The 21,155-nt window shown below is 48.3% G+C and overlaps 1 protein-coding gene across 1 annotated transcript in view; it reads right to left on the bottom strand.

Annotated features, from left to right (window-relative positions):
- KDM5B (lysine demethylase 5B) overlaps window positions 1–16,935 on the bottom strand; it is a 49,373-nt gene extending 32,438 nt beyond the window's left edge. The window contains exons 1-4 of the mRNA XM_030473289.1: window positions 16,798–16,935; window positions 5,343–5,420; window positions 3,909–4,031; window positions 2,884–3,054 (exon numbers count right to left, since the gene is read on the bottom strand). Coding sequence (XP_030329149.1) covers window positions 2,884–3,054; window positions 3,909–4,031; window positions 5,343–5,420; window positions 16,798–16,935 — 510 coding nt within the window. The remainder of the gene's footprint in view (window positions 1–2,883; window positions 3,055–3,908; window positions 4,032–5,342; window positions 5,421–16,797) is intronic.
- Between the last annotated feature and the right edge of the window lie 4,220 nt (window positions 16,936–21,155).

The following is a 21,155-nucleotide window of genomic DNA, read 5'->3' as shown; positions in this document are numbered from 1 at the left end:
ATGATCTCATTATAGTGTGAGAAGATGGTTCCACATATAATCCTCAAACTCCAAATGGTGGCAGAGAGCAAATTAAAAGCCCATCATCTGAAAGCATTAAGGAGCAGCTCCTTCAGCAGGCAGGCAAAGGACACAGTGGGGATGTCGACAAGGCCTCCAGGATGTCAAAAAGATGAGGGGGGAAAAACCAACTTGGGATATAATTAATCTCCTCCAGATTTAGGTGGTAGTTTAAAAAGCTCATCACCCAGGCTGCCTGTACTTGCAGAATATAACCCCAGCTACAGATCCACTTGAGGATAAGAACCACCCAACTCCAGGGGTCCTGTATTTTAAATCATGCAAAGATCTGGGCAATGCATCCCAGAAGATGCACTGGCAGAAGATTCTGGACACCTCAATTCACGTAGGGGGATATTTATCTCTCTGGGCACACAGCGTGACTCTGTTCTCATACCGATGGTTACTATGGCTCACAATACAAGCGAGGTACAGAGAGTAAGAGCCAGTACACCAACAGCTTTACTGTAACTACTCAGGAGACAAACTCCCAAGACCTGCCTAGTCCAGGGTTTCAAGATAAGAATAAAATAAATGAATCCCTGTGGAGAGCTACTTTGAGTATTAGAAACTGGCTGATTTAAGGAATTTTTGCTGTTTGACTGAACAAGAGCTTTAATAAAAACATGCTATTTATTCACCTCCCCACAGCTCCAGCCAGATTCACTATTTTAGTATGGACATAGAAGTATCTCCAGCTGGGCTATCTGTCGAAGGAACTCCTGAAGCTAGTTTAACATATCTTTAAGCCACACTTGAACAATTAATGCTATACACAGATCTGGATGAGATTTAAGTTATGGCATAGTCATCGATGGAAACACCATTGTGTATTTTCAGCTTTTGCAGACAGAAGTCAATGGATATTCCCTGTACTAGCAATTAAAAAAATAATAATAATACAAAATAATCAGTGAGTGGCAGCACAAATCCTTTCCAGATGCTCATCTTGACTGCATGAAGAGTTCCTCTCAAAAGGCTTGTTGAAATATTGCAAGAAGGAAGCACACATCTCAAACTGACAGCTGTCAAATCGAATAGCTACGTCTTCTCCAAAACCCAGAATCACAGATGCTCAGATTCCCAGTAAAGCACTGAACAGACATACAATAAAACGGACACCTACACAAGGAGCATCTGGGAAAGCACCACTTACAGAGAACACATGGAGGAAAGCCAAAAAGAATCTCAGCTGACATTCTTCCTCAAGAAAAAAACGTACTGCAAAACAAACTCAGCTGGAAGACAACACTGTCAGGAAGGAAGTCAAGTCTTAGAGTGAAAAGTGAGCTGAAGCCAACATATTTCTGTGGATTCTCTCAGTTCATTGAAAAAACACATCTCTGCCACATATGGGAGGGCAATATTTTAACAGCTTTGGGGGAGGGTTAGGGGAGGTGTTTGAAAAAGGAAGTTAACCATACCTACATCTCCAGAACTGCACCCACCAAGCATCAGTCTGCAACAAATGTTATGTGCCCTTCGCAAGAGAGTGCTTGGGAAGTTAAACTGAAAAAGAAGCATGATCTCTTTTGAGGTTTTTCTCTTCTAAGAGGGTCCACTACTGAGAAAACCATGAATGAAAGTATGAGCTGTGTGACAGATCAGGTTCCCTCTTTTACAACTTGTAATTAGATCTTTCCGTGTGCAACTGCACCTCAAAAATATGAAAGCAAAGGTCGTCCCCAAACACACCAGCTTCAAAAAAACCCAACAGAAAAGAGAATCAACAGTTTTCAGACCTAATAAAAACACAGAAGGTTATCAACGAAATGCCTTCAGGAAACGGTCTTGCTTTCCATTGCTAAACACAAATGTGTCTGAGGCAAGGCAAAATATTTTTGATACAGCACTTTCCCGAGCACAAAGGTTTATATTCAGTTGTATTCTGTTCTTATCTTCCATTTAATACTCCAACCTACAAAAGCCAAATTATTTCTTCTGAAGGGTCTGCAGAATCCAGCTGTTCTTCACTGAAGAGTCATCAGCACTAGCTAAACAAAAAGCCTTCAATGCCAACCTTTCCTGATGTACGTCAAGAACCTCCACTATTTTGCTAGCTTTATGTAAAAGCCTAGTGTTGACTTCTGCAGACAGAGACATACTTGTAACAGGATTAGGGTTTTTATTGCTTAAAAAAGGTCAACACTCCTCTCTTTGAAAGATCACCATGGAAAGAGTGCTTCAAATAAATAAAACTGGATGTTGGTAACTGCAGCCTATTTTGGTTTTCTGAATAAATGGCTACCGCTCTAAAAGAAAAGCTCTATTCTTCATTAGAGATTATGTTGTTTCCACTCTCAACCAACCCTGAGTTTTGTTTTAATGGCCAAATCTAAGCAGGAAGGATGAAGATTTAAGTTTGAGAAAAAAGTCCCAAGCCATACTGTTAACTCCACTGCAATATCCATGAAGCATCCTTGAATGTGGACAGCCTTAGTGAAAGCAAAATGAGCTCCTGCCACAGAACTGCCACAGTTTGATGTAGTTCCCCTGTCACTCTATGTGCAAGTGATCCAGACCCACAGCACTCTTGTTCTATCAGAGATGGACCTATAATGATCTCTGAATACAGCAGTATTTTGCATTTGACAAAGTCGCACTAAAAGAAAATCCTTACAGGAAGCCTGAAAGTTTGTTATCAGGAGGCTGATAAGTGGAGAGAGAAAATACAAAAAGGTAGCACTCAAAGCAGGCAGTCAGAGGTTACCTTGGAGAGTAATTCTAAAATCTTTACTTTTTGAAATGTGCCATCAATTAAAAGAACACAACAGACTGGCTTACTAAAGGAACATGACTTCAGTTAGCTTCAGTATAGCTTACCAATAGGCTTGCTCCAGACTGGAATAAGTTGTAAGGATAGAGAATGCGCTCATAATGCGCGCGGATGTGCGAGCCCACGGCTTTGCCAGGAGCAAATCCCATTCTAGTGGCTATTTTGGTCCATTTTCTCTCCTTGCAAACGACATCAAATCCTCCTTCTTCTGCAACCAGCTAAAAAGTGAAAAATAAAATGGCCATGTACTTAGTATTAAAGCTCTCAGTGGTTAAGGGAAGCACTGCTTGTGTAGAAGCAAGACACCACCACAACTGCTGTTTTAAATCAGAGTGGACAGATTAAAAGAAAACAGCCAAACCCAAAATGTAAAAGTTGTTTTAAAGCTGGAACTGAAACATTTCACATATCACCTATTGTTAGGAATTGTAAACTTGTTACTTTGCAATTACTTTGCAAACTGTAGTAGATGACCAAGCAGTAATTCAGCCTACTTGTGAGATCTTCTCTGGCTGCAATTTGTCCACTTTGTATTCCTACATGACTTGCTAGCACACTACAATCACTTCTCACTGGAACAGGTATTCTATTTTACAGAATAGGCTCAAAAGCAACCAAATAACATCTATGCTAAACATAACCTTGGGGTCAGTGAACCGAAGCCCTTCCTGTCAGAATACACAAACTCCAGAAGCTTAACGAGCTTCAGCCTAAAAGTAATTGGATTTTTTTCTCCCATATTTCTAATGGAAAAATGTTTTTTTCTCACTGCTGTCATCGTTTAGAAGCTTTCTGCAGTTAAGCCTAAGTTTATTCTTGTCTGGTTTGTAGCCAAGTTCGGCTCTAAAGAAGAGCTGGAAATTTCATTTGATCTCCTAGCTCACAAGAAAACTCCCAGAGATATTATATTTGTTACGATTTCGTCACATTAGCTATGGTAGGTTAACAAAATAACACTTTTTTTCAGATAGATATACCCCAAAATCTCCCTTGCACAACTGTGATACCATCCCAGAAACTGAGATAACACAAGATCTTTTTAGAACAAGTTTCTCCCTCGTGACAGTCTTACTCTATTAAGCTGAAATAAATCCAAGATCTTCCTCTCCACATGTGGTATTTTCAGCGTGCATCCTTGGAGCTCCCAAAACTTTGCAATCTGGTCCAGAAAATTCAGCTTTACACGAGTTTGGGCCTGAAAAACAAACAAGCAAACAATCAAATGAACTGCATGCTAGACGCAGATAAAGCTTTTGTATCCCAGGGTTTGTAATGCTGCAGCCTCAGTTGCCTGCCTGGCTTTTCCCTCTGCAAGTGGCATTTTGTATTTTTCCCCTCTGTCACATGCAGGAAAAAAGAATTAAAATCCATACAGATACCACCAGTCTTTCCCTAAGTCATTTTGTGTTAACTTCTACTGCATTCAGAAAAGTGCTTTCTGGGAACAGACAAGCAATGCATTACTACTGCTAAAAACCACCTAAACGAGCTGCATTGCTAGGACTGATTATACTTATGACATTAATAAATGTAATAGTTTATTTCAGTTTATTACAATTTGGTTGATTTTTAATAAACCAAAAATAAAGCAGCATTTATGGCTTATTAAGAAAAAAAAAAGGAGGGAGGAGGAAGGATTTCTCTTCCTCCTTTTCACTCCCAACTGCCTTTATTTCTTTTTTATGGATACAAACCAGTCAGCGCAGAGGAATGCACAGCCATTCACACAGTAACATAACTGGGCTGTGCTATGTTAAGGACTAGTAGCTTAGACTTAAATTTTGACACATTTTTATCACATTCTCTATTCTTCAGGTAAAAAATGGCCATGTCTATACAGACCAGCTCATTTTGAACCTCCAGAGCGCTACAAACCAGCTTGTGTCTCCACAAATCTTTCTTAGCAACCAAACGCTGGCACCTCCCAGAACCACATCAGGGCTTTAGAAAGCACTATGAGAAAAATCAGGGAAGCAAGGAGTCATCGTCAGTCCGTTCGTACCAGTGGCGAGCTAACCAGGACTCCTTGCTGCTCCCCTCTTCTAGGCTGAATTCATGACAGCAGTGAATGAATGTGCTTGCGAAGAGCAAATTTCCACCAACTGAATCCAGATTTTGCAATTGTTTCTTCCAAATGGCTTGTTATTTTTAAAGCACTTTAAGTGTCTCATCTCTTCTACAAGATGCTGTATATGTGCAAAACGCAGACACAAATCTATGGTGCTTGAGAATGTGAGTTTAACCTCTTATAAGCACCTCTGTGTGGAAAAGGCCTAAATTATGCTGCTTTAATGAGCACTAACTTCACTTGTTATGCTTGGTATGTCTTTAACTAGGTTCTGAAACACATGAATTTCTCTGCTAATTAAAAACTGATGTTCAGAGGTCCTGAGTGCTGCCAGCTCAAGCCAAACACAGCTCACAGCCAATCCACTGGAAACCACCACCTCTCAAGAAGATACTTCAACATTCTGCAGCAGAAGCGATGTTCAGCTTTCCAGTTTACCTCCAGTTCATTGAGCCTCTGGATCCGTGGGGTAAAGTGAAGCTTATCGACATCACACGCAAATGGTGGCTGCCAGTCCTGCAAAAAAAGAGAAGAGCTTCATCAAAAGACCAGGAAAATGAAGGGAACTTCTCTATGTAACAGTCAAAAGCCAGGTGAGCCCAAAGCATGGCTCCCAAACCCCGCTCAGCCCCTATGGCACAGCCATGCACATGGCAGGAGCCCAGCACAGCTGTGATCACCTCCCTGGAGGTGAGGGCTGCACCCAACCTGTCAGGTATCACATCCCACTGCGGCGAGCTCTGCTTCTGCTCCCCAGTTACTTCATGTCCAACAAGCCTGTATCTGTCGGATAGCGAGAGGAGAACTCCCTGGGAAGTGCTGCTGCTGAGCAGGTCCAACCCACCCAGTGCTTTGAATGGGAGGAACAAACCCAGTGACAACTCTGAGATGGGATGTCACTTATATGAGTAAGTTCAGTATTGTCACCACGCAGAACACAGAACAAAGTCAAGTTTCATAACCCACGATCCTGCCCCAGTTGGGAAGACTAACATCTGATAGCAGAGACTGTAAGTGAAGGACAAATGCAGCAGTTTGTGTTTGTAAGTGCTGGTCTCCAAAACAAACAGCAGCTGCACTAAAAACGGGGGGGAAAAAAGCTGCTTCTTTTAATTCCTTGTCTGCAAACATTCCAAACAGCTGGAATATGGCCAATTACAAAAAAGATGATTACTTCCTTGACGGACTACCTGCAACTGGCAGTGTTATTTATAAATACAACCATAAAGCAATTTTATCTTTTCGATCTCTGACATCTCTCACATGCAGTTGGTTTGGCAATGCACAGCTTCGCTAAACCAAATTAGATTTGATTTGAACTTGACAGTAATTTATTATATATAAAACTATCTTATTATCACTAATTACAGAATGAAGATAATGCACGAGAGCTACTGACAGCGGCGTAAGACAAGAGCTTTCTACCAGGAAAAGGAAAATGTTTCCTCAACACTGGCAGATTACAGCAACTGAAGTAAGACCAGCAGCATAAGCAGAGTGTTTGTTGGTTTAGCAGACATACTTAATAGAAAAACTAGTGTCAAATACAACCACAGAGGATTTGCAAAGCAGTTACCTTACTACAACCACCCAGGCTCAGTTCTGCGTTATGACAATCTCATCCTGCCATCAGAGCAGCAGCAGGTACCTTCACAACTACAGAAAAGGGATGCAAGAGCCACTGAGAGCATGGGAAAACTGAAGAGCAAAGAGGAACACCAATCTGGGTGTTTTATCAAACATACATTGACTAATCCAGACCTCTAAATTAGCAATATGGGAGTTTTCTGATCCTACAAAGCATTTCCAGCACATCAAAACTTGACAAGGCCAGGTTGAAATTAAAAGATGAACTGGAAATTAGACGACAGTCTAACAGGGGTCAGGATGACAAGGGATGCTCAATCCTCAACCAGTGGCACTTGCTTCTCAACCCTTCTTGTTCTTTTAACCACGACACAAAGACCTCTGTCCAACAGCATGATGTCCCTAAACAACTAGATAAAATTAACCCTTCTTTCACTGACTCTATTTTGTTTGCCAGAACACCAAATGCAATGACACTAGCAAGTCTGATGAAGAAAATGTTTAACATTCCTTTCTAACATCCTGCTATCTGGTGAATCATTTGAGACCCCAAACTGTGAGATGAGAAACGTGACTGGGAGCATTTAGGGGACAATTTGAATTGTAGTACTTCAATGCAACGAATGGGGCTTCCAAGCCGAATGAAATGGTTCCATCATTAGTCAAAACTCTGGAGTTTGCTCTGCATGCAGAGACAGACAGATGACAGGCAACCAAACCAGGAGAGGACAGACAGCAGCAATGACACACAGCACCCCTGGGACATGCTGGTGACCATATTAAATTGCCAAAGGGCAAACCACAAGATCCTAAATGCTTTGCTTAGGCTGAGAGAGTAAACGCAAGCAAAGAGGCATATGCTGACTGCTTAGCTAAGTAGTAAGCCAAGGATGTTTCTAGTGGATGCCAAGTCTCCAGGCAGACCACGCACTACCCTAGAACAGGATCCTGTAGTAAGGATCTGCAGGGGATGAGAAATAGGAATAAAAAGCAGAGGAGCAGGAGTTCAGCTCCCAGAGGCAATGGCGCTGCCGCTGAGCCAGACGCTGTGCTTCAGGGCTAGTGCCTGCAGACCATCAGCAAAGGCAAAGAAGGGGGGTGAGCGCAGACAACTCTTCTGGTTGGGCCACATCCCCCGGCACAGAGTCTGCTGCTCTGGGGAGAAGCCCAGAGGAAAAATGGCATGCCACTGGGCCGCAACGGGAGGAACGGGATTCCTACCTGTTCCTAGAAGTTCCAGCTCATGCTCGGTCTTAGAGAAATAAAGATATGAGGCTCCCCAGGACAGATACAGACTTAGGAGCCACTGCTAGAAAGCAGTCTGTCTTCAGACAGGACAGAAGCAAGCTTGTCCTCTCCATTTATGAAAGCAAATGAAGAAGTTTATGTGCATTATCTTAGAGAAAACCTCATTCACAGCATGGCATATGGAAAGATACCGCTCCAGTTACCTGGTTAGCTCCATACAGCTCCTATTTGTTAATGACTGGCGTACATTTTTGGCCAAAAAGGAAAGAATTTCCCAAGACACTTGCTCTAGCATCTTGTTCATTGGGAAAAGTAACACGACTCCAGACAACAGAAGCTTCCACAACAGGTATTTTCTACACCTTGCAGTTCTGAGGTTTACTGTCACTAATGAACAATATGCACACCAGAACACTTCGATGGTACTTCGGCTGGTTTACAAGCGAGAAGCTTTGGAAACACAATTTATTCAACACAGGACTTTTAACAGACAGTTTTTCAGTCTATCAGGGAGATGGGTCCATCCACTGCAAACAAAAGTTTAACAGCCTTAAAAGTGTTCAACTCTTAAGCAAGGAGAAAGTCACTGCAAGAACTTCTGCTGAGATACAGTAAATTGGCTTAATTCCTAAACAAGATTCTTTCAACCCTTCTTCGATAACCGTCTTATTTACTCAACAAAAAGCCTGCAAACACTTTGAAACACAACTTACTAAGATAGGGAGTATTAAGAGACAGATCTGCTTTGCAAAAACTGCCTTTATGCACCTTGGAAATGCAGCAGCACCACGAGAGGGAGCTTTTTAGTGCAACGTTCATTTGCAAAGCTGCTGATCCACAAGAGGAGCTGCGCTGTGGAAGAGCAGAGCACACACACAGAGCAACTCTACAGGCCCACATCCCCTTAGGTGTGCATGTGAGACAAGCCATCTCCATCCAGCGTGCACCTCCAAGGTCCTTCTACCTTAAGATGATAGAATCCCAGACTGATTTGGGGTGGAAAGGACCTTAAAGCTCATCCAGTTCCAACCCCCTGCCACAGGCAGGGACGCCTCACACTAGACCATGTCACCCAAGGCTCTGTCCAGCCTGGCCTTGAACACTGCCAGGGATGGGGCAGCCACAGCTTCTCTGGGCACCCTGTGCCAGCGCCTCAGCACCCTCACAGGGGAGAACTTCTTCCTTATACCTAACCTGAACTTGCCGTGTTTAAGTTTGAACCCATCACCCCTTGTCCTGTCGCTACAGTCCCTGATGCAGGAGCCACACACCATCGCCCGCCTTTGCTAGCGTGCGTCTGTTAACCAGGCCTGGCAGAGCAAACCTGAACACAAATCTGGGCAAAAAATGAGACTGACATCAACATTTCCAACTTGCACTGCTCCTCCCAGATTTGCGTTACAGGAAGGGCCTCGTGTAATTGCAGCTGTAAACCCTGCACCTCATCCAAACTCACTCTCTAATTAAGATTTAACCACCCCCACTCCCTTGAATTCAAGTGAACAAGAAATTACCACTGTCACTGCTAAGCTGCTCTACGAGTTAGTTCGCTTCAACTTCTTCCCTCATCTTCATCTCATTTTAACCAAATGTCTTCTTGCTTACTGGCCAAGAAGCTCTTCATGAACACTTCCTGGAAGCGATGGTTCAAGACATTTTTCAACAAACAAATACCTTTTTGCTTCTCCTTCCAGTCCCACAGATCTTTTATTTAAAAGATCTTCCTGAGGCTTTTTCCTGAAGCCTCTCAGGAACATCCTTCAAAAACTGCAAGTAGCATTTGAGTTGCAATCTCTCCAATGCCAGACACACAAAAAAAGATATCCCGTTCATTATTTCGCTAGACAGCATCTCATAGTAAGTGCCAAAAGAATATCTTGGTCATCCTTGCCAGAGAAACTCATATTCATTCAGTTAACTATCCCAATTCACTGCTTCCCAGGATGCCCACCCTGCGAGTGTGACCTACATTCTCTGTTCCCAGATCTATGATCTTGCCTGTGCCAAGGTGTTAGCTGATTGCTGCCTCCACGAGGGAGGGAGCAGACTCGGTGACTCAGGAGGTCCCTTTTCGTCTCGTAGTTTTATGACTACATTAAGAACACACTTGAAACACAGATGGCACAATCTATGCAGAACTGATGAGTGCCACCATTTATCGCCCCAGCAGCGGGTCATCCACAAAGCTTCCTTTGGAACGGGAACTAATCCCTCTCTGACCCTGTTAAAAGGCTAACATTAGTTGGTACCTCCAATCGTCAGCTAACCTAGTTTGTGGCAACACGGTCCTTGCTTGGTCATTTTGAGCATTGTTTTCCCAACAAAAACACTGAATTACTCCTTGCTAAAGAAGGGACCGTGCGTACAGTAACATAACTTACACACAGAACTCTTCAATAATATAAGCTTGGCAAGTATTTCTCATTTGAGACTAAATTGGGCTCTGTTATGCACTGCAGACTAGCAAGGGAGAACAAATAAAACCCAAAACCTTCCCAGCCAAGAACTACAGCCAAAGACAAGCTTGCCAGGGGAATCACCTCTCCAGATCCCAGCATTTCTGTGCCTGCTCCGAACTTGGGAGAGAAATAAAAGAGAGAAATAAAGCTCAGGTAAGCTGGAAATGATTCTCAAGTGTCCTGCTCTTTGGTACCTAAAGGTAGAGAAACTATACATGAGCTTTGAACATCAAAACAAAATAGGTCACAGGGTTTACATAGAAGAGACACCCATCTCCCCTCCATGGAGGGGACTGCATGGAGGAACAGATACCGAAGCACCAGGCAAGAACAAGCAACGTGCTAGCAGCCCTGCACAACCAGACACATGGGGTGCTGCGCTCTGTGCACTGGCAGCGAATCCAAGACCCCTAATTCCCTTTGGAAGTGTTGACCAGCCCTTGAAGCAGAGCATCCATCAGCATGGGGCCAGACTCAGCTGTCCGTCCACCAGGCCTCAAGAGCTATGCTGCCTTCGCTCAAGGCACAGTATGTTGTGGACAGACCTTTGCTCTGATCCCACAGAACGCTCCCGGCATGGACAGCACAGACTGTTTCTGCAGCTCTCCCATCACAGCCCTCTGGACATGGCCTGAACTCTCTCCAGAGCTGTAACTGGTGGCTTTCAGACCCAGATTTTAATCCCAGTGTAATTTGGATTACGAACAAATGTAATCCGCCAGCCCAGAACAGCAGCAGAACAACTATGGACTGTGCTGCTGGCTCAACAGCGACGATCCACTGCCCCAGCAGCCCTGGCTATCAACACTCCAATTCCATCTGCTCAGATTCGTTTCCACTTGTAAAGCACCTACTGTCAGTGAAGAGCATTTACTCACATACACACAAGGGTGGGAGGCTGAATGACCTCAAAGTTCTCCCCGGCTTTTAAAAACACCCAACCTGGTCTCCTGAACACGCACCCAGTGTCCCCCAATGCCCATAAACTGATTCCATTCACTGGCAGCTTTAGTTTCAATGCTGGGGAAGGGAGTTGTGTTTAGTTCGAAACTCCATTTTCAGCTTTCAACTCATTGACACTGTTCACCTCAAGTTAAACAAAACCTCCCCAAACCTGCCACTACTATTGTCTGACAGAATTTGGACTAAATAGTTTCATCTTAAGTGTTCAGTGAGCTTAAAAGTGAGCGTTGAAAACCCCTCACTAGAAGAGACTGAGCCAAGGAGAGGATTTTCTCATCATCGTTTGAGCACACTCCAATGTTTCAGTGTTTCAGCGGGGCAGCCGCCACCAAAACACTAATACTCCTTTTCCAAACCTTACTTAAAGATCAGAGGAGACCAGCAAATAACCTACTCTGAATTTACCTCATTTCACAGGATGACCCTGTATTGAACATGGCAAATTCTTCATTTAAAGTCCACATTTCCTAATGAGCTTCCATGACTGGTCTATTTTTTCTTCACAAGAATCTGACAGAAACCTCAGCACTAAAACATTTCTTCCCAAAAAACCCAGCCGTTTGTGGTCCCAAAGCACCAGAAAGTGGCAAACCCACCTTCATCCTTCAGTTTTTTCCTAACAGCTGCTCACATTCTCAGTTCAAAGCTGTGTGCCCTGGTATCTAATTCAGTGGACCTGGCTTATAGACAGGAGCCAGTGGCTCCTCACTGAGCTTGGCAAATGAGGCAGTACGTGCGATTTGCTCCCGATGAAGCTCACTCACGTACTGTTACCAAGTTCTCTCTGTCTTCTTTTTGATAGGATCAACTGACTGAGCCTCTGTGTAGCATCAAAGCAGAGGGACCATCATGATCAGCTTCCTGTTTAGGACAAAGTACAACACGTCCTGTTTTAGCGGTGGTATGTTTTACAACTCCAGGTCCAGGAGACCACCAGAACCTTCAGAGTTACTCCAAAAGTGAACTGGGTTTTGTCCATAGTTTAATGGAGGAGTTTTGGTTTGCTTTGTGTTTTATTTTCTCTCTCTCCACAAAAATGAAAGTAAATCAAGCCAACAGTTGCATGAGCAGCCTGAACAGCCACTGTCTGGACCACTGTGGCTCCTCAGAGCCCATTGCTGGAGCAGCAGCAGCATCCATTCCACCATTCCACTCGTTTCCACAAGGATCCACAGTTATTTTTCTACGATCCTCCCTCCTCTACGACTAAACTATGCTCCTTTGTTCCTAAATGTAAAACCTCACATCGAGCCCTACTTCAGTGATCACTGTTTCGTAACACCCACTGTTCATTAGGCAATCGGGATCCCTCTGTAACGAGTTACCCTCTGGAAACCTGCAAAATCCATGGAAGAGTTGCTTTGTTCTTTTAGACTTCTAATGAAAATTAGATCTCCCCAGCTTGAGGTTCCAAAAGACCATTAGAAACATATTCTTCATTCCAGATTGTCATTAATAGTTAAAATCATTTGTGATTCCTTCCGCACAGCATCAATTGTGCACAAACCCAATTATTATAATTAGGATACTGAAACACACTACATCAATTTATAGATCTCAGATCATGACAAAACGACTGACCTAACCAAGTCCAGAGTCTGGCAGAAAACAATGAAACTGATTTGACAATGCCAGTTTCCATGCAACTGTACTTCAGACTATCACCTTTTGACTTCAGGCTGGATAAGCCATTCTCCTACCCTGGAGTGAGACGTGGTCAGCAACTCCTTGCACTCATAAAGAATTTAAACCCATAAAGAAGTCAATTCCTTCTGTCCTCTTGAAAGTTTCACCGTATTCCAGGATTCACTGAAAATACGTGAGCCACTAACTCAGAGATCTCCAATGTCAATTCCTTTAAGACTTCAAGTACATTAATACAGATTTTCTAATCTTAAAACACGTAGTTTTATCACAGTAGACTTCAGGTTCCTTGGAGGCCTCAACTGCACTTCTCCATATTCACGTTATTTAAAGCAAAGAAATTTAACCCGAATTTTCACAGTTTTCACGTTTGGCCGTGGGGAAATTCTGATGTTTCTAGTATACTGTACAATACTGTATATTTTGAAATGGATTCATGTGGTAAACAAGGCTCAAGTAACTGTTATTAGCTATTTCTTCATGGCAGCAAAGCAGCTACACAACAAAGCAGAAGGAAGAGTCCATTCTCAAGAAAAACTTGGAGCAGGAACGCTACCATATGCTCTAGGTTTTCCCTTTTATCCTTGAAGCTAGACTTCTAAAGTGTTGGACTCTTTGCTTTCATTAATTACTATTAACTACCTACTTCGAGTAACACCACCATCCTCAAGCAATACTTCATTTCATTCCTCTAAATGCCCCCAGTCATTTGCAGAGCTGTCTTAACATCTTCCAGAACATCAGGCCACCACTTGAGATGCCACGTTTCAGAACAAAGCACTGTTCCAGATTACCATTTCAATAAAGAAATCCTAGTAAAGGATGTTCTGAGTTCGCAGAAGAAAATTCTAACTACAAATGAGCACCTGATGGACTGCAAACAAGTTGTGCACCATCATCCACTGCATCCATCAAGCAGCTCCTCAGCGCCAGTTCCACAGCAAAGAGCCAAAGCATGTCTAATTCATGTAGCACATCAACTACCAGAAGCAACCACCACTGGTAGAGCCCCAGACCTTGTCTGAACACGTTGCTGCCAATGAGACCATCTACTTGTGCTCAAGTCTGCTGACACAAAGCCTTTGCTTCACTGTTCCATACAGTGAATATGATTATTGTTGCACCCTCCACAAGACAGTCAGTGCAGTATCCTGGAATCACCCAAACCAGAGCCAAACTAAGCCATCAGTGATGACTGGAACAAACTGCACTGGAATGAAGAGGAAGAAAGCTTCTCTGGAGTGCCCAACTCTAAACTGCTACACAGAAATACACCTCCTGTTATATCCTGGATGTTCTTTCATCCCATAAAACGTGCAATGATCACCCAGAATCCACGGTCTTCAGATCACATCAGATGCCTCGATAACCCCCTCACGGAACAGTTCACTGGCCTCAAAGCCTGCCACACAAGAGAAGCCATGGCAGATGTGGTTTTCTCCACGTTTATCTGGTGCCCAGCTAATGCCAGCAGAAAAGTACCCGGGAAGAACACGACCCTGGCCCTTTGGAGATCAGGGAGCAAGTCCCTTTGTGGTCTGGTGCTGAAACATCAAAGCTAGCTCAGGAGTAAAGACTTCTTCATGAGCAAATTGTGAAGCTACAGCTGGGCACCACCAGTCTCACACAACATTACTCCATATTGCAGTTCAGACACAAAAGCACAAATTCATCTGCTGATAATTATCCAGCAGAGTTTAAGCTAAAATAACGTGAGCCCAGCAACCAAATGTTTTATCAGCGCTGATCCCGACAGCTCCCAGTGCTGCTACCTGCTCACCAGCACGTAACCACACTGACAACATGGGCCCCAGATTGCCCTGGATGCACCAAGCTTTCAGCCCTTGGCCATCGCTGAGCAACGCTTTCAGTTGGAAGGGCTATGATTGTGTGAACAGGTCGGTGTAGTTTGGAGCTCTCAGTCTTATAAACCACTCATTTACACTGAAAAGGACAATAACTGAATATTCATTGTGTCTCCTGCTTTCAGGAACTACGTCAACTTCACAGCTCTTCCTGGTGGATGGGAAGAGCTCCCTCTATGCTCTAGGTCGGTGAAGGAGCAACTGCACTTGCACAAGGCATCCAAGTCATTACATAGGGTCGATAGGAGCCAGGGCAGCTGAGCCCTCCTGAAAGCCAGGCTCCACACAGCTGTGAGGTGTGCAGCCTCCACAACTCCAACTATTCTCATCCTACTTCTAAATACCTTCAGGACGATCATAAATACAGACAGATATTAGTTCTTTAGTAAGTGAAGATGAGAGCATGCCAAAAATGCAGTTGTAATAAGTAATTCATTCCTTCAGAGAGCTGTTCATTTACGAGTCTCTAGCAGATAATATGGCTTACGAGAAGCCTTTATTAGAGGGTTTTGGCTTTTTACACAAGCAGCCAAGAAACACAGATGAGATTTTTCCTTAAAACAAATCACAAAAGAAAAAACCTTCATAAAAACTCTGTTCTGCCCAGAGCAGCTGAAATATTGTCGACAATATACAACCCCAAAAGATTATTCTACTCAAAAATATGATGTAAGTTCACTGTTGACTGTATAATGAAATCCATCTTACCCCCCTAACTGTGTCAGCATTTGGCCGGCATATTCTACCTAGATACGAATTCAAGAGTGTTCTTGTGCGTGTTCACACCACTGCAAACTGGCCTCTTCTTACAGAGAACAGAAACATCTTCCTCTCCGATGAGATTCACTTTGTTCAATCTGCTACAAACATTTCTATCATCTCACACAGTCACGCAGCGGAGTCTCTTCTATTTTAATTTGGAAGGAAAAGGATGGTTACCAACAGGAGTCCCAGCAACGATCAAAACACGAAACCGAGCAGCATGTGTTCCTGAATGTTATTTCTCTGAACTCAGAGTCTCACCGACAAAACTTAAGTCTGCAGCAATGGTTTTGTCAGCTTTGCCTCTGGCTGGATGAGACTTTGGGCTCTCGCTGCCGTTCAGTGTTCTGGTTGTTGCCGTCGCATTCACCACCTCCATCCAGCTGCACCACCCCAGACCTGCGCGCCCTCCACTTGGATAAAGAGCAAATCCTTCAAAATAGAGGTGATTCACATCTGTTCCTCAATTAGATTTTGACTCCAAGCAGCCCAGCTCCTCACCAGCACAGTTGTTTATCCCTTTCACCAAACTAACAATTTTGACTATACAAACTGTGGTTCTAAGATCCTCATAGTGTTTCTCTGCAAATTGAGTGGCCCAACAAAAGGAAATCACAATTCACACCCCAATTTTGAGCTTGCTACACCATCCATTGAGCTGATGATGATGATGAAGAGGAAGGCTTATTACTCTCCCCACTGTGTGTTGCATTCTAAAATGGTGGCCATGTCTGTCTAGGCTTCAGCTCGCAGACACCAGCCAAACTCCCAGCTGCGGAGTTTGGTGTTCTTCAACTTGAGGAGACAGTTACCTGTGTTAAAACTGCGCCGGGCGCGGGGCCGGCCCGGGGGAAGCCCCCGCGGGCCCGGGGCACACGAGCAGAGCTCTCCCCAGCCCCGCACCACCACAATGCCAACATGGAGGGCAACACCCAGCAGCTGCCTCCTCCGGGGCTCGGCGCGGGGACCGCTCACCCCCAGCAGCCGCTTCGGGGCTCCGGCCAACTTGGAAGTACCTGGGCCGAGCCGCGGGGCCCGAGGAGGGGGAGGCCGGGCCCGAGGGGCGGCGCGGCCGGGGTCAACCGCTGCCCCGCTCGCCCCCGGCGGCCGCCCCGGCCACTTTCCGACCGGGCAGCCCCGACACTTGCGAGCGACTTGGCGGGGGAGCCGGCGGGCGGGCGGCCGCCGTCCAGCCCCGCGGGCGCTCAAACTTCGAGGCGGCCGCGAAGCCCGGGAGTCACCTGCGCGGCCGCGGGGAGCGAAGCGGCCGCCGTTTTGAGGGGGGAAAGGGGTGGTCGCCGGTGACGGGCCGGGCCGGGCCGCCACACAAAGGCCGTTCCCCGGCGGCGCCATGCGGGCACTCACCGGCGGCGGCCGCACCTTGCAGATGCCGGTCTGCTCGGCGATGGGCCGGATCTTGTGGATGAAGGCGAAGGGGTCGGCGAATTCCTCCCAGCTGGGCTCGAAGACCGGGCACTCGGGCGGGGGCAGGAACTCGGCCATGGCCCGGGCCCGGGGCCGCTCCGCCGCCGCGACCGCTCCGAACGATCCTCCAAACACCGCGGGTTCGCCGAGCGCCGCTGGAACGGGACGTGCTCCTCCGCCGGGAGGGGGGCGGGAGGTTGTGGGGGGGGTGGAATGGAGAGGGGGGGGGGGGCAAGGAGATGGAGCGCGAGAGAAAAAGAGTCCGCCCCGGCCTGGGCGGGGGGAGGGGGCGGCGGCCGCCCCGCCCCGTCACGCGCCTTTGTGAGGGGGCGCCGGGGCCGGGGCCGGGCCCGGGCAGCGCCCGGTGCCCCCGGGGGCAGTGCTGGGGAAGAGCCGCCGGTGGCGGTTCCACTCACCGGGGCCCGGCCGAGGTCAGCGTGGAGCCGCCCGGCCCCCGCGCGGCGCTCTGGGGCCGCTGCCTGGGCTCGGCGCTGAGGGTCCGGCGGGGACCGAGCGCCGTTGGCTGGGGCTCCCCTTCAGCGCCCAGCCCGGCCACGGCTCCGCGCTACCCCGCTCTCGGCCGCCTTTGTGCGCGGCCCCGCGCCTCAGGCCCGCCCGGCCCCTCTCCAGTGGCCGATCCTCCCAGCACCGCTGGCCCGGGGAGGCCCCCTCAGCGCTGCGCCGCTGGGCTCCGCGCCCACCGCCGCGGGCGGCACCGCTAACCCGGCTGCGGGCCGCCCTTCCCGCACCGGAGACCGGGGTGTGTATGGGGGGGGGGGGAGGCACCGCGCACCGGCAGCGGCACATGGGCCGCGGCGCCGCCGCCGCTGCTGTGTTTACATGCGCGGAGGGATCCGCCACAGCTGACAGCCGCCGCCGGCCGGCGCTTCTTTTTTTAAAGAGCCTCTCCGCTCGCCGCCATTGGCTGCGCCGCGGACGCGTCACCGGCGGAGGCGGCGCCGCGCGGACGCATTGTCTGGGTCCGGCCGCCGCGATCCCCCCTCTGCCCGCGGCGGGTCCCGCCGGCCCCTTTGTTCCGCGCCCCCATTGTCCTGCCGCGCACCGGGGGCACCGGCGAGCGACCCCGCCGCTAACGGCGGGTGGGGGGGGAGCGCGGTGCGGACCCTCCGCCATCAGCGGGGATAAGGAGCTCCCCGCGCTTCTCGGTGCGGGAGCTCGGTGGGGTGGCGTTGTGTCCCCCCCCGCACACCACCGGCGTTTCACCGCGCTCCCGCCCCCCGCTGCGCGGAGCCGGCGGCCCCGGTAACCGGAGCGCGGTGCCCATCCCCCGCGGGGGGGAGGGGCGGCCCCGCCGCAGCAGCAGGAGCCGCACGTAGCGCACGTGCGTGGCCGGGCAGCCCCGCCTCCCCCCCCCTCTCCCCCGCCGCCATTTGCTGCCACCGGGTGCGGGACCGGGCACCCGCACCAGGGCAGCCCGAAGCCGCCCTCAGAGCCATGGGTTAATGGTGGCCTTGGCAGTGCTGGGGAATGGTTGGACTGGATGAGCTTAAAGGTCTTTTCCAACCTCATTGAGTCCATGATGAACGCAGCCAAACTCCTGAGGGTGAAGCAGGACCCTGGAGTGGCTTCGCTGTTGGCAAACACAGCCCCGTGGTGCTCAGCATCCTCCACATGGGATGTCTGGAGGAAGCTGGTGGTTACCTGACCGCCTGCATGCTGTTAGAGCACATAGTGATGGGCAAAGCACTGAGTGACAGTGGGAGGTGATGAACATTGTTCTTCTCGCTTTAAAATGGAGGGGGAAAAATGGAATGGGCTTTGGTGAGGTGTTTGTGTGCAGACATGGGCGAAGGGAGCCATCAGCACTGGAGCCTCCCCCGCTGTGAACCAGGGGGTGACACAAGCGGGAAGGGCTGAAACAGCCACATCCCATGGGCGCAGCCATGGCTCACAGCATCACAGACTGGTTGGGTTGGAAGGGAGCTTAAAGCTCCTCCAGTTCCAACCCCCTGCCATGGGCAGGGACACCTTCCACTAGAGCAGGTTGTTCCAAGCCCCTGTGTCCAACCTGGCCTTGAACACTGCCAGGGATGGGGCAGCCACAGCTTCTCTGGGCACCCTGTGCCAGCGCCTCAGCACCCTCACAGGGAAGAGCTTCTGCCTCAGAGCTCATCTCAGTCTCCCCTCTGGCAGGTTAAAGCCATTCCCCTTGTCCTGTCCCTACAGGCCCTTGGCCAAAGCCCCTCTCCAGGCTTCCTGGAGCCCCTTTAGGCCCTGGAGCTGCTCTAAGGTCTCCCCTTCAGGAGCCTTCTCTTCTCCAGGCTGCCCCAGCCCAGCTCTCTCAGCCTGGCTCCAGAGCAGAGCTGCTCCAGCCCTCGCAGCAGCTCCGGGGCCTCCTCTGGCCTCGCTCCAGCAGCTCCACGTCCCTCTTGCGCTGTTGCCCCAGAGCTGGATCAGGACTGCGGGGGGGTTCTCCCCAGAGTGCAGCAGAGGGGCAGGATCCCCTCCCTGACCTGCTGCTCATGCTCTAGGGGTGCAGCCCAGCACACGGCGGGATTCTGGGCTCAAGCGCACACTGCTGGGTTATGGGGAGCTGCTCATCAATCAACACACTGCTCAGTTTAATTCGGTATCACAGCAAGAGCTTTCACTGCAGCCAGTTCCCCTGGCACCACTGCGTGCCGGCTGCATCAGCCTGGGACACCAGGAACACTGAGATGAGCTTTGGGAAAGACCATACCCTGGGCCTCCAAGCAGACAGAGGATGTCTGCACCCTGGACTCTGAAAAAGCAAATCAAACAGCTCTCAGGCGCTCTGCAATTAGCAATACTTAAGAACAGATACTACTAGGACACAAGCTTCACTCCAGAATTACCTAGAAACAAGCTGGAGGAGATCCTGCCCATGAGAGTCCAAGTTTTAGACTGCCATGTCCAGAGACAAGCAGTGCCGTGTACGGAGTTTACATAAGCCAGAGATAAGTGAAACTCCACTGAAGCCAAAGCACTCATTTCATCAGTAGAGAGTCTGGCCTAATTAAAATACTCCATGTTTAGGTGATCACAATAGAGGGCAGGGAGGGAAATCTGCTGAGCCTCTCAGCTCTTTAAGAAAATAGGCTCCTGGGAACAAACAGATGTAGTAAGCAGGGTCTATGACAGATCAAACCAGTTTTCCTGGGCAAACCAGCAGCCTGTACAAACCTGCACAGCACTTTGCGTTTCATCATCAAAGCTAGAACAGAGTTTTACATTTCCAGAAAGCCAGCTGCTCCCAGAGATGCTGATGCGTGTCAGGCCTTGAGAATAAGGATGATCAGTGTCGAGCTGCTGCAATCTCAGAATCCTGGTTAGAAATAGAGAGTATTCTGGACATACCAGACCCCAGACACTTCATAAGCACAACTTCCAGCTCACGGCTTCCTACTGATGCTTGCTTTGGTGCTCGTCACCCACTGCTTGTCTTGCACTGAGTCCTGACTAAATGGGTCTCAGCAGAAGTGTTCTTAATTGGAGAATGAGGTACTTTGCTGTCAACTTGTGCTACAACAGAAACATGGAGTTCAATGCATAGATGCCCTGGTGCTTTCCTCCTTTCTTCCAGAAGCCGCCCTCTGTGCGTTGTCCTGCTCCGGGCCAGCCGACACGCCTGCTCCACATCTCCATGATGGCTTCCACGCTGTGGGGCAGCTGAACAAGCAGAACCAGCTCTCCACTCTTCAGGCTGAAGATGTCAGCTACAGGAAACCATGCAGAGGGGCCACGCTGCAGGGGGAGGCAGGAAATCTGAGCCTGGTTTGTGGGCTAGAATTGAGCTGGCGGAGGACGGAAGTCCCACAGCTGCACACAGCTTCTGGGGGGACTATGTCAATAGCCAGGTAAGAGCAGCTGGTAAGCATGTGGGGGACTGGAATACCTCTGTGTAAGTACGGAAAGTCTTCTGCAGTTGTGAAACTGCTTCCAGCATTGGTTTTATTAATAAAATTCTGAAAGTCCCGTACCCTGTCATTAGCTGCTATTAAAGACTGAGTAAAGCCTTACTCCAAATCCTTGGTCAGCCTGCCATAAAAACAAGGATAAGCAAACCACAGCCATAGGAAGCGCTGGCAAGGCAGAGCTGAGGTGCGCTTTCACACGCCTCACTCGCTCTCAGGCAGCTGCTGACTCATGCTCAACAAATTAGGGTTGAACCTTCTTGCTCTTCACCACGCTGATAGCAAGTGGCAGCAGTGCAGGGGACAGGCTGCTTGCAGGCAGGGCATGCAGAGGGTGGGATTCTTCCGGTTGAGTGTGGAGGCTGATATGGGACCAGTCATCAACGGAGCACTTGGACAGGC

The sequence above is a fragment of the Strigops habroptila genome, chromosome 18, assembly GCF_004027225.2.
Source record: "Strigops habroptila isolate Jane chromosome 18, bStrHab1.2.pri, whole genome shotgun sequence".
Classification (NCBI taxonomy): Eukaryota; Metazoa; Chordata; class Aves; order Psittaciformes; family Psittacidae; genus Strigops; species Strigops habroptila.
Note: the sequence above shows the minus strand (reverse complement) of the source record. Positions and strands in the feature narration are given on the sequence as shown.